Source organism: Hyla sarda, chromosome 6, assembly GCF_029499605.1.
Source record: "Hyla sarda isolate aHylSar1 chromosome 6, aHylSar1.hap1, whole genome shotgun sequence".
In the NCBI taxonomy this organism is placed as follows: domain Eukaryota; kingdom Metazoa; phylum Chordata; class Amphibia; order Anura; family Hylidae; genus Hyla; species Hyla sarda.
In genome coordinates, this window is record NC_079194.1 from 207,909,377 (window position 1) to 207,922,734 (window position 13,358).

At 37.7% G+C, this 13,358-nt stretch overlaps 2 protein-coding genes across 3 annotated transcripts in view; one reads left to right on the plus strand and one right to left on the minus strand.

The window, feature by feature from the left end:
• Positions 1-619: 619 nt before the first annotated feature.
• LOC130276659 (uncharacterized) lies at positions 620-5,163 on the plus strand. Its single transcript, XM_056526325.1, has 2 exons — positions 620-1,763; positions 4,782-5,163. The coding sequence occupies exons 1-2, from the start codon at positions 704-706 to the stop codon at positions 4,787-4,789; spliced, it is 1,068 nt and encodes a 355-aa protein (XP_056382300.1). The 5' UTR covers positions 620-703; the 3' UTR covers positions 4,790-5,163.
• Positions 5,164-7,583: 2,420 nt separating this feature from the next.
• Positions 7,584-13,358, minus strand: part of LOC130276660 (leukotriene B4 receptor 1-like) — a 125,219-nt gene continuing 119,444 nt past the window's right edge. The window contains exons 1-2 of one of the 2 annotated variants that reach the window (XM_056526326.1): positions 10,454-10,511; positions 7,584-8,780 (exon numbers count right to left, since the gene is read on the minus strand). In XM_056526326.1, the coding sequence (XP_056382301.1) occupies positions 7,592-8,620 (1,029 nt within the window). In that variant the 5' untranslated portion in view covers positions 8,621-8,780; positions 10,454-10,511 and the 3' untranslated portion in view covers positions 7,584-7,591. Of the gene's footprint in view, positions 8,781-10,453; positions 10,512-13,358 lie in introns of those variants that run through there. The other variant, XM_056526327.1, reaches the window with a different exon arrangement.

Sequence of the window (13,358 nt, forward strand, 5' to 3'; positions counted from 1 at the left end):
GCAGAGTAGTCATCACCTGCCAGGGGCGGGAATCTGTCAGTCGACGGTTCCTGTCAGCCTGTAAACATCCTCCTGTCACAGTCTCCTGTCACAGCCTCCCTTCACGTCCCAGATTAGCCATTTAGTAACAAATTACCTAATTTGTTGTTTTTTAAGTTACTATATTTCTTACCAATTTTCCTGCCCCCATCTGGTGGCCAGTTTTGGGTACTGTTACACCAAAAAAAAAAATTCTCAGATACCCCATTCACTACTATTATATTCTTCAATATTATTACCAATTCTTTACTAATAATTTATTAATAAATATGGCATTATTAGACAAATCTAGGGCTCTCCCCAGAGATAATTGCCCTCAAGCTATTGATAATTCCAGTCATGACAATATCCAATCTTTAGTGGACAGTTCTGTAGCTCGCTCTGTTCACTCAGCTGTTCAATCTGCTGTCATTTTATTACAAGACAGTATTACAAGTCCATTTCTATGGCACTGTCACATCCTTCTACTTCCAATCCTAAGACCCCCTCAGATATTTATTGGTCTCCTGAGACTTCCGTCTCTAACATGGCTACTGGTTTTAATGTACATAAAAAAGCAAAAGCCAAGAGACATCACATTTCAGACGGCAACATTTCTTCTAAAAAACATCATAAAAAAGTTCGCCAAGATACTATTATTATTGACAGACCTAGTTCGGGTCATATGACTTGTGTCCCTCAGACACAGAATATACCCTCTGCCCGTGAGGAAGATCAGATAATTAGGGCACAGAAATCGGCCAAACGACAAAAGCCGAATTCCTTTGTAGAACCAGATTCTACTGAATCTTCTGAATCTCATAATGATGCCTCTGATGATGAAATGGAACATCTCTCACAAGAAAGTGGAGAGTTAATTGAGGACCCTGGTATACAGGAAGAACATCCCATATCGGAGCAAGACTCTGCATACTTTGACCCTTCACTGATCCGTCATCCTCGATCAAGTGAATGGCTTCCTAATTCCATTATAGCACAGTTTTTATCTATCAGGATCAATAAAGCCCTTGATAGATCTACCCGCAATAAAATGAGGGCGGAATGTCCACGCCCTACCCTTCCCCATTGCTCTGCCACAACTCCAGAACTGGATCCAGTTTTAAACAAATTCCTGATGAAAACGGGTAAAAACCCAAGAAAGGGTTTAGACAGAAGCCTTAAATCTTGCCAAGATAAATTACTAGATCTGCTAGGACCTCTCTCAAAAATCCTGGATCTAGTTGAGGAATCAGCTTCCTCTTCGAAACCTATAAACACAGAAGTCCTTCGGGGCTGGGCACAACATGCTGTTTGTTTTCTAGGTAACGCCAATGCAGCTATTACTACGGAACGCAAAAATGCGATCCTATTAAAAATTGACCCCCAATTAACTAATATGGCATCTAATGAACCCACTAATCCCACTGAGGGAAAATTATTTGGGGAGGATTTTATTCAACAAATGGGAAAATATGTAGGCATGTTTTCCTCCATAACAAAGGCACAATCTTCCCTTAAAAAAGTTTTTAACAACCGTGTTTTTACTAGGGCCGGAAAAGGCAGGAGCCGATTTTCCGGCCGATACATACCATCTAGGCAACAGAGAGGCTCCTATCAGCAACAACAACCCTCCCAACAGTCCTACCCAGCCCAACCTCCGAATCCCTCCCCGTTCTTCCCCTACAGAGCACGGTCCTGGCGCCCTAGAGGTCAACGCGGGATTCCTAGAGCAAACTCTTCTTCAGGTAAGCCTCCCATTTTCTTTCCACAACATTCCATTGGGCGGAAGGATCATGTATTTTTTGAACAACTGGAGTATGATTACATCAGACTCCTGGATTCTGAATACCGTTTCAGGCTTCCAAATAGATTTTGTATCACCTCCCATACAATACAACCCTCCTCATCCAATCCAATTCTCAAAATCAGACCAAATGCTGATAGATACAGAGGTAAAAGACCTTATTACAAAGGCAGCTATTATACCCGTCCAACATCCTCATTCAGGTTTTCTCAGCAACCTATTTTTAGTGAACAAAAAGGACGGAGGTCACAGACCTGTAATCAGTTTACGACTACTCAACAACTTTGTTGTGTACAGACATTTCAAAATGGAAGGTATACACCTCCTAAGAGACCTATTACTAAATGACGATTGGTTGATAAAAATCGATCTGAAGGATGCTTATCTAACTGTCCCAATTCATCCTTCATCCCAAAAATTTCTTCAATTCCCTTGGAACGATCAGATATGGCAATTCACTTGCCTTCCATTCGGCCTATCTTCGGCCCCCTGGTGCTTCACAAAACTTCTGAAACCAGTTGTAGCACTATTAAGAAGTCGAGGAGTACGCCTCATCATTTACCTAGACGATATTCTTATCATGGCACAATCCCCTTCTCTCCTTCTCACACAAGGGGATTGGACATTATCTCTCCAATCGAACTTGGGCTTTCTGATAAATTTCAAAAAATCCATTTTAACTCCGTCTCAAGAACTGGAGTTTCTAGGTTTCCTGATAAACACTCAGTCAACTACTCTGAGTTTACCACCCAAGAAATTGAAAACGATTCGGAAAGAGATTCGTCAAGTTCTTCAGACAGATCTTATCTCTCTGAGATCCATTGCTCGGATCGTGGGTCTTCTATCAGCTTCGATTCAAGCTATCTTTCCAGCCCCTCTTCACTATCGAGCTCTTCAGCGTTTGAAGATCCAACACCTGAGGGGAGGTCTGGGATATTCGGACGAGATCCGATTATCTCCAGACGCCAAAGAAGAACTTCTTTGGTGGCTCTCCCATATCCAAATTTGGAATGGAAAAACCATCTTCCATCCAAACCCGGATATCATAATAGAATCAGACGCAAGTCTTTCTGGTTGGGGAGCGCGCTGCGGATCCCTCTCTACTGGAGGGAAATGGTCTCCTTCCGAATCCCAATTACATATCAACTGCTTAGAGCTTTTAGCTGGGTCCTTCGCTCTAAAGAGTTTTGTCAAGAATTCATCTCACTGCTGTGTATTACTTCGCATGGACAATATTTCCGCTGTCCAATATATCAATCATCTGGGCGGAACGAATTCCAAGTGCCTTGCCGATATTGCCAAAGATTTTTGGCATTTTTGTCTAGACAGACATATCATCTTGAAAGCGGAGTACCTTCCGGGAGTTTCCAATTCCATAGCGGATTGGAACCCCCGCTTCCTCACGGATTTCAGCGACTGGAAACTTCATCTTTCCATATTCCGAACAATCAATTATGGGGCCCCCTACAATTAGACATGTTCGCTTCTCGACTGAACCGTCAAATTCCTCAATTTTTCAGTTGGAGGCCAGATCCGGATGCCCTAGGTTCGGACGCATTCCTACAATTTTGGCCTCCAGAAATTCTCTATGCCTTTCCTCCGTTCAATCTAATACCAAGACTTCTACTACAAGTCTCGATTCGGAAATCTACTATGGTCACGATTCTACCTTGGTGGCCAACACAATCCTGGTTCCCTCAACTTCTTCCACTATTAATAGATTACCCTCGAATTATTCCATCATTTCCGGATCTCCTATTGGATCCTCTTGGCAACTCTCATCCTCTAATTCTCTCGGAACAACTAGTTCTAATTGCGTGTCTAATCTCAGGCATTCCAGACCGATCTCTCCACTTTCTCTCACAACTAGAGAACTCTTATCGGACGCCTGGGCTCCAGGCACCAGATCTGCTTACAGATCAGCCTGGAAAATTTGGATTCATTGGTGCTCTCAATGGGACTTGGATCCCTTACAAACATCTATTTCCAACATCTTAAATTTCCTTTCTGCTTCCTTTGACTCTGGTAAAGCCTACAGAACCATAAATGTGTATAGATCCGCCATTTCTGCTCGACATTCTCTCATTGACTCTATCCCAGTTGGTAAACACCCTCTCGTTTGCAAACTTTTAAAAGGCATCCGTTTCCGTCGCCCACTCTTACCAAGATATGATTCTACTTGGGATGTTAATATTTTATTAAATCTCTTTACTTCTTGGGACGACAATGATCTCTTTTCCCTTAACCTACTCTCCTTTAAACTTACAGTTCTTTTGTGTCTTATTTCTATTAAACGCATTTCCGATGTTAGAGCACTTGACGTCTCGAGAAGACAATATTCTCTAAGCGGAGTTATATTTACGGTTTATCGTCGTACCAAAACCAATTTACATTCAATATTTTATCCGTCTTTTCCTCATCATCCTAAACTCTGTGTAGTTCGTTGTTTACGTTCCTACGAATCTAAGACGGAATCTTTACGTTCGGTTTCTTCCTCGCAGTTATTGATATCTTACTGTAAACCTCACAAAGCTGTTTCTTCCACTACCCTAGCTCGTTGGGTTAAACATACCATGTCCATGGCAGGTATAGATACTTCCACGTTCACTGCCCATTCCACTAGAGGTGCAACATCCACAAAAATGTTTCAATCTGGTGCTTCTCTCTCAGATATAATCAAAGCCGCGAATTGGTCTTCAGATTCCACATTTAAAACATTCTATTTTAAGCCTGATTCTCATGTTTCTATGGTTTTTATTATCATTTTATACTTGTTTACCTTAAATGTATATTTATTCATCTAGCTTTAAACTAGCATAATAGGAGCGTTTTGTCTTGTTATAAAATTGGAGATTTTCCTATCCTTGGTGAAGGAAAATATAGATTTTATTAAAGACAAAACGCGAGTATTATCCCTCCCTTATTTCCCATCCCTATAATGTTTCTATTTATCTTACAGCTGTTTAGAATGAAATTCTACAAACACCACTTCTCACATCTGATGAAGTTTCTTCGTTGTTAAAGAATTCCTTCTGCAAGGTCCACCTTCAAGAAATGATTCTACATGGTCTACTGTTCGAGTCTGACAAGCCTCCCTTTGTTAAGAATGTTCTTCCCACAGACTCTGGTCATCTTATTGAACTATTTTCTCTGTTATAACTATACTGCCTTCACAGAAAAGAAGAGGAAGATGATATACTAACTGTCACCTTTATGAGGTGTCCTACATTACTATTGGTTAATATGAAAGGTAGCATGTTTGTATATATACCTTATGTTTAAAGTTTTTTCTCATACATATCATCTTGTATATGTATTTTTCTTTTGCTGCTGAGTAAGTAAAAGAGGTTTGAAAAGCATAATACTCGCGTTTTGTCTTTAATAAAATCTATATTTTCCTTCACCAATAGGAAAATCTCCAATTATGCCTTGATATGGACAATGTAAAGGTGTCTCCCATAGTACACGTGTTTACTTCCCACTCACCACCACCATCTTTCTTAATGTCATCCAAGGTAACAACTTTTATACAAAGCTAGTTTGTACATTGAGGCATGTGGGGGTAAATATTTTAGCATATTTTTCTGTATGTTTTTCCCAATTACAGACTACTAGATTATAAAATCTTATGTAGTAATAATTGAAACAAAACACTTATCTATAATCTTTGTTTCACATAACTTTACCATAAAAAGGAAGTAGTTACCACAACATTTCTACAATATACTGTCAAAGGAAATTTAAGAATAGAAAACTAGGTATTAAAATTTATCAGTCAATAAATATTAACCCCTTAGGCTGTGTGTTTACATTCAAGCTTTTTATTGCAATTATCAAATACAAAGCCAAGAATGGATTAGGAAGGAAAGGCAGGGAAAAAAAACATTCTGTCAGGTACTGCAAACTCAGGCACCCTTAAATCAATGGTAGAACTCCATTATATATTTAACAGGTTTATTGAGCAAAGATTATGAATTTCAGGGATTAACCCCTTCATCAAATGATCAAGAATGGATGTAAAAAGAAGGGAAATCCCAGTATCGACTCCTCAGGGAAAATGATGGGATATTCTGGCGGGTGCCAAGAGAGCTTTTATTCCAAGAAGGTGAGTATAAAAGGTTTATTTCCCAGTATGGAGCGCATTTCACTGCAACAGCAGCTTCCTATTAAAGGTGACAAAAGGAGCTGTATGTAAGAAATGGGAGCAAAAGTATCAGTAAGAACCTGTAGCAGAAATGAAATAAGTGTGATAATATTTGAGCATAAGGAGTAGTCTGTGAGTGAAATTATATAAGGAGCAGCTTGTAAATGAGAGATGAGGGCATATTGAGATGTCTTTAAGAGATATTTTAGGGCATTAATGATGTACATTGTAAATAATGCAGCATGTAGCTAAAAGGTGACTCTTTTATCTCACACTTCAAGTTTTTTTTTAGAGAAGGGGGAGGAGAGTGCCTGTGCTTCTGTTGGAGGCCCCAAATAGGTCAAGTGCTACATACGGTATATTAAACACCATTAAGGGCAGCAGCAGCATAGTATGAATCTATATAGACTGGTAGATGATAATAAAAAACTAATCAACATAAAAGTATGGCCTGAAAAGTTGATGAAACCCCCTGGCCACCCCAAATAGAAGTTTTGGGTATACCAGCGAGTGCAGCAAAGTGTGAGTGTTCTGTAGCAACTAGAATCAATGTAATTAATAGACAGAGAAATATCATGGAATATTAAAGCCTCCAGAAATTTTGGAGTACAATGTCTCCCTCAGAAACCAAGGAATTGCAGGTGATGCTTAAAGAACCTGTGTGTTTACCTTTCTATGCCTATAGAGTGTATGTATAAAGTGAAAAGTGTTATTATCCTGCATTATCTAGACCTCCAGCAGTACAATAAAGCTTTCATTAAGACATGTTCCCATCTGTGCATGTTATTTCCTATATATAGTGCAATTTCCTTTCATCTTCTGGCTCATTGGAGCTGGCAATGGTTGGACTCCCACCAGAATGCATGTACTATATGTACTATATCTATATGTGGATAGGTGATAACATGTTTAAATGGGAATAACCCTTTAACATGTCCACTCCCTATTGATTATGAGATGATTCTGCTAAAGGCGTACCAATCTATACAGCAAATCTGCAGAAAATGTCAAGCAATAGATAAATGTGTGTAAAATGTGTACAAACTGGAATATTTCATACATTTTAAGCAAACTGTACCAAAACTAATTGGAAATAAAGAACACCAGCAAAAAAAAATATTAAATATATATATATATATATATATATATATATATATATATATATATATATAATAAAAATCTGAATGAAGTAATGTAAGTGACAATATATTCCCTTTCAAAGAGTTTATTATAGGCATGTGTATATACAGGGGTTTGTATCTCCTATCAAATTTTGCTTCTCACAGCTACCATGTATGTGTGTGATTTTGTGTCTATCTTTTAGAACTTATAATTAATGTCATCCATTTTTTAACACTTTATTAACAACAATACAGTATAGGATTAATTTTATATTTTCAGTGATTTGTCGTACAATGAGAAGAATTATTACATTCAAAACCAGTAACTGATAACCTGAAGCACAACATAAACTAAACTAATCCATTGTCCAAAATGGCACCAATTTCGGACGGCGATTTGGTCCTGCTCCACATTCCTGATCTATAAGCAAGCAAATGGTGAACAGCTGGAAAGTCGAAGTCCATGGAACAAGATCTGTGGGAGACCTGGAAAGACATTTTTATTTAAGCCATCTGAAGATCAGAAGAAGCCATTTCAATTATGTCTTTATTTGTTCTTTCTGTGGTATTTTCTTTATTTTCACTTGGATTCTGTTCTGTCTCCATCCCAAAAATGTTCTCAAAAAGCATATTTAGCCTGAAAATCTTTGTAGGGCTTTTCATCTTAAATGCATAATAGAAATAAAAAAGAGGATTCAAACAACTGTTTATGAACACCAAAGCCCCAGCAATAGTGCCTCCGATGTCAACAATTCCTTGTAGACTGCAGGTGCCTAGAAGAACAGAGGCAACATCCACAATGTTGAATATGTGGTACGGAATCCAACATATGACATAAGTGCCCACCACCATGACAATTATTTTGTCTGTTTTACGTTTGCCCACAAATTTCATTTCTCTGAGTTTTCTCCATAAGTAGATGTAGCAGACAATAATAATACAGAAAGGAATCAAAAATCCGACAAAGGTTTCCAAAAGAATAAAAGCTACCTTTTGGGTATTACTGGTATATTCGTGTAGAACACATTTGAAAGGTTGATCATTTTGAATTGGGCTTAAGAACGGAATAGAGTGGATGCCAAGAAGTGCAGATGCAATCCAAATGAAAATAGTAATTTTTTGAAAGACACGTTGTCTGATCCATTTTTGCAGCTGAAATGGTCTAAACACAGCCAAAAACCGTTCTATGCTCAACAGAGTTATGAGAAACACACTGACATACAAATTAGAATATATAACATATGCCAAAACCTTGCAGAACACTTGTCCAAAGACCCACTTGTTTACAGCTAACATATATATCCAGATAGGTAGAGTTAACAGAATAAGGAAGTCTGCAAGTGCTAGATGTCCGATTAACAGCACAGTGACAGAAATATTCTTCAGCTTTCCGTATATGCTCCACATTACTGATATGTTTCCGGGAACCCCAAAGATAAAAGCTAAGGACAGTACAGTACAAGAGCCAACACTCTTTATGGAGATGTAGGGTGACTTCTCATCTACCACTGCAGACAAATTGCATGAAAACATTTCTGTATTTAAATAAATATTTGGGATTCTTCAAAAGAAAATGTCAAAAACCTCTTGAAAACAGTTAGAGAAATCTTTAATTTTTCTTTTCTTTACTAAATGCCATAAAATGAGTCGTCACTAAATAATATTTTTCAGGATTGATGGAAGTCCTCTACTTCTGAAAGACAAAGAATTTATGTAAATAGACTTAGGCTAAGAATTTTTAAGAATTTTCCAATCTTTCATATAACTGTAGTTAGTTTTAGTACATAACCAAAACTAAAGACAAAACATTAGCTTTCTCTTTTTTACTGGTCTCTATATTTAATCGCAGGGTCGCTTTAGGGTGATATGTAAATTGGGCAATTGTTCAACGCTCTTGTCTCCAAGAGAGACCCCTTTGGATATAAAGCATTGTAGATTTGGCCTGATGATTTAAATTCCTACTACAGTTAGTGCCATAAATGCTCATAAATGCTCAAATGGCCATCAAACAGGTGACCAAGGAAGTGTTGCAATCTGGCAGGCATTCAAGGCAGATGTGATCTGTCATTTCAAGTAATTAATTATTGTTTTGTGTTTAAAAAAAAAGTTTTAAGAACAAATAAATGAAATTTCAAATTACTCCCTTTTCCAATTTTTCTGATAAAAAAAAAGGTAAATATGTGGTACGCGTGCATCGCTGTGCCCTGCTACCTAGCGCACAGCAATGTACATATATGTGGCCAAGTTCCGCAACCACTGCATCTCCCAATGTGGTGATCAGGACATGCCAGCTACTGTTATCAGCAGGCCAGACAACATGACTAATAACGGACATCAGCGATCACAATGATGTCCGCCATTAACCCTTCAGATACTGTATTCAATACTGACCACAGCTATCTGCGGAGCTTGGGAGGAGTCAGTGCAGCAGCTGGAGGTTTCCCTAACTCCTTTAGTCCACCCTATCTGTATGGTCTGCCTTCTGCCAGACTATACAAATGGATGACAGATAACACTGATCAGTGCTATGCCAATGCATTGCACTGAACAGTAATAGCTGTCAATACATTGCTATTAAGTCCCCCTGTGGGGGGGGGGGGGGGGGACTTAATATAGAGTTAAAAAATAGTAAATAAACCCCTCACCTAATGAAAAAAAATCTACCATTTTTTTTTAACTTAACTGATGAAAATACACCACATTCAGAAATGTCTGAGCTATTAAAAATATAATCTTAATAATGTAATATATAATATGGTGAACAGTGTAAATGTGTACTCACTGTAAAAGAGCAAAACTGAAAATTGGCTGTGTCCTCAGGAACAAAGGATTTTTGTGATTGAGCAGTAGGAGTGCTTTTATACATTGTAGAAATCTGAGGTACATTGTAACTCCTGGTATACTGGGCTATTGGCTATTGTGCAGTTCTCCCATCTCCAAAGGAATTGCACAGTTCACCAAAAAGGAGGGGAATATAAATGTTCTCTCCATGTTTGCTTGGGTTTTCTTAAGATACTCTAGTTTCCACCCACTCTCCAAAAATATAGTGAAAGGTTCATTTGGAATTTACATTAATATACCATTGTAGAAACAGAGACTGAGGTGAGCTATGATAATTTCTGTACAGATCTGAAGAACATGTAGGCACTATATAAATGAATAAAAGGAACAAAAAATATGAAGAACTTTCTATAAAAAAAAAATGAAAAAATCCATACTCCCATATTGTATTATGTATCTACAATAAAAGTAGATTTCTGAAAAATAAAAGCTTCTTTATTATCACAGAAAACATTCATCTCTATGTAATTTAAAAAATTTGGAAGTTACAGAAATTCATACTACAAAGTAAAAATTGTGACTTACCTATCTCAGCAACCCAAGCCAAAATCTATTCTGAACAGAAAAATTCTGGACTGTCAAAAACACATGCACTGTATGTTATAACTAAAGCGCTTGCTAGCATAGCTATTTGGTTAGTAGGCTCTTTTGTAAGATTGTATCTCACTTCCCTTGCAGGAAGTTCTGTAACTATTCTTACACAAACGTGTCTACTCAGTCTTTGTCCAGATTGAGAAGTATACACAAAAAAAGGACCTATGGATGGAGGGTAAATATCAACACTAAATACAATTAATCGCTAAGCAATCACTAGAACCTTGTATTTCCCATACACTATTAAAACTTAACTTTTATTAAGCCATAAACGTTAAAACTCTTACTCACTAGATGTGTAATTGGACAATACTGTTTATGCCTGCTACTGCATGCTAATATTGAAAAAAATTATATGTGGAGGTATTGTGGCTGCAGTGCACAATATTCTTATACTAGTGTGTGAAAATTAAAACACAGCACAAACCTGACATTTTGCCACAGACTGTGGCTTTCTCAAGGGCTTAGAGGCAACTGGCATGCAAACAAGCCATACTGGGCTTTATATAACCTCCCTTACATGATGTCACATAAGCATGTCACATCCTTTTGAACCCAAACATCAGTATTGGTCAGATTCTTGATAGGGGGTTATATTAACGTATCACAATTCATCCTCCATCCAATTAGAATATACCATGGTGCATCTCTCTATTTGGCATTAGATTGACTACATAACCAGCCAGGTAACCCGCTCCGGTCTCCGCCGTCATCCTCTTCCATGTTGCCGGTGGTCGTCGAGTCATACTGCGCTCAGCCAAACACCGGCCGCAGACAAAATCCCGACTCGGACGTGGTTGAGACCGGAGCAGGTTACCAGAGGCACCCGGGGAGCGAAGGAAGGGATGAATCTCTTTGTTTTTTTACTGCTGGCAGTATGGAGTACAATTTTGCTATTTCAAAGTACTCCTTTAAGGATGTAGTTTTGCAATATACAATAATACACAGGTATTATAAAAGAATGCAGATTTATTGGTTATAATGTTGTAACAAACACAATGATATATGCAAATGAATATCAGTTAGATATATTATTCAACCTTACAAGCTTGTTAATGGACTACATATAGTAGAACAATACATGTGAGTAGTAAGTAACTTGTTACAATAAAACAAAAGCTGCTAGAGTAGGATATCCTATTGTCACACTTATTCTAGGCCCCAAAAATGAATCACTATGTTTCATAGCATAATAGCATGATGTCGGCCATTTTGTTGTATGTTCTAAATAGACCACAGTGTATTCTAAAGTTCTTTTATTCAAGTACCAGTTTGGTAGTAGAATACTTGTTGTCTCTTTAGATATTTATGGGTGTTTAGATAAGACAGACAGAGAGAGTGTAAAAGAGACCTGCATGAAATTCTTGTCTCTCTAATAAATTTGGATGTCTAGGTAGGCTCCAAGATGTCTATGAAAATCCAGGTTTTAATTACTTATGTGTCACACCTATTAATATAGTTCTCCACACCTCAAGTGTGGAATGTGAGTTTGAAACAAACATTGGACAGTTAACCCTTAATGGTAATGATGCTAATTGCTTATGCAATAGCACCCCCTAGCTTATGGCTAGTTGACATTACACTGACAGGAAAGGCATTATGGGTGATATGCTCAATGCATTCTGGGTATTATAGATATATCATAGTCATTACCATATGTACATGCTCAACCTACATTCATTGGGGAATTCCAATTTAGGAGGGTGTGTCTAACTAATTAAAAAGTCTGGTAAACCATATGTTAGGGACTGTGCTGGAGAGAACACAAAGATACAGGAAAGAGGTCCAATAAGGGGGAAAAGCCATGTGAGATTCCAGCAAGACGGACTGATCAAACGGTACCAGACCAATCGCTATCCATGATGATGAGATGGACCGTTCAGTGTTCCTAAGAGCCGAAGCGAGGTTCTTACATAGACTTGGTAAGAGAAAAAAAAATGGTATTCCATTTAATTAAGACCAATTTGGATAATGTGGATGGAATTATACCATTTAGATTGGCGAATAAATTTATGAAATAAAATAATTAATTATCTCCATATTGAGATTATAGTTTTAGGATATTGTGAGACTTCATTCTACCTGCAGAAGAATCAAGACTCATAATCTATCAAAGCATTAAAGGGGTACTCCCGTGGGAAACTTTTTTTTTTTTTAATCGACTGGTGCCAAAAATTTAAACAGATTTGTACATCACTTCTATTAAAAAAATCTTAATCCTTCCAGTACTTTTTAGGGGCTGTATACTAAAGAGAAATGCAAAAAAGAAATGAATTTCCTCTGATGTCATGACCACAGTGCTCTCTGCTGACCTCTGCTGTCCATTTTAGGAACTGTCCAGAGCAGGAGAAAATCCCCATAGCAAACATATGCTGCTCTGGACAGTTCCTAAAATGGACAGCAGAGGTCAGCAGAGAGCACTGTGGTCATGACATCAGAGGAAATGCATTTCTTTTTTGGATTTCTCTTTAATGCAGACCGTGTCTATGTCTCACAATAACGTCTCTTATGGCATCCTGCTTCTGTGACTTTTCCATCTTGTGGCCTTTAAATAATTGCTTAGGCATTGATAGAATTCCTACTTGCCAAACTAAGTGTTATAAGTATATTTCCCACACAGTAAACTTGTTTCAAGTTCTTCCTTCTGAAAAATAGTCTGGCAAGATAATAAAACTCTGTTATTTGTCTTAATGTCTTATCAAAATAATGTATAGAAAAATAGTCTAGAATGGGGTGGAAGTATACTTTCATGTTTACATCCTTAGATGGATTTGCCCATTCTTGGAGTCATGTGATTTTTAGTTGGTTAGAAGGGGACGGGGAGTATATTTAGCAT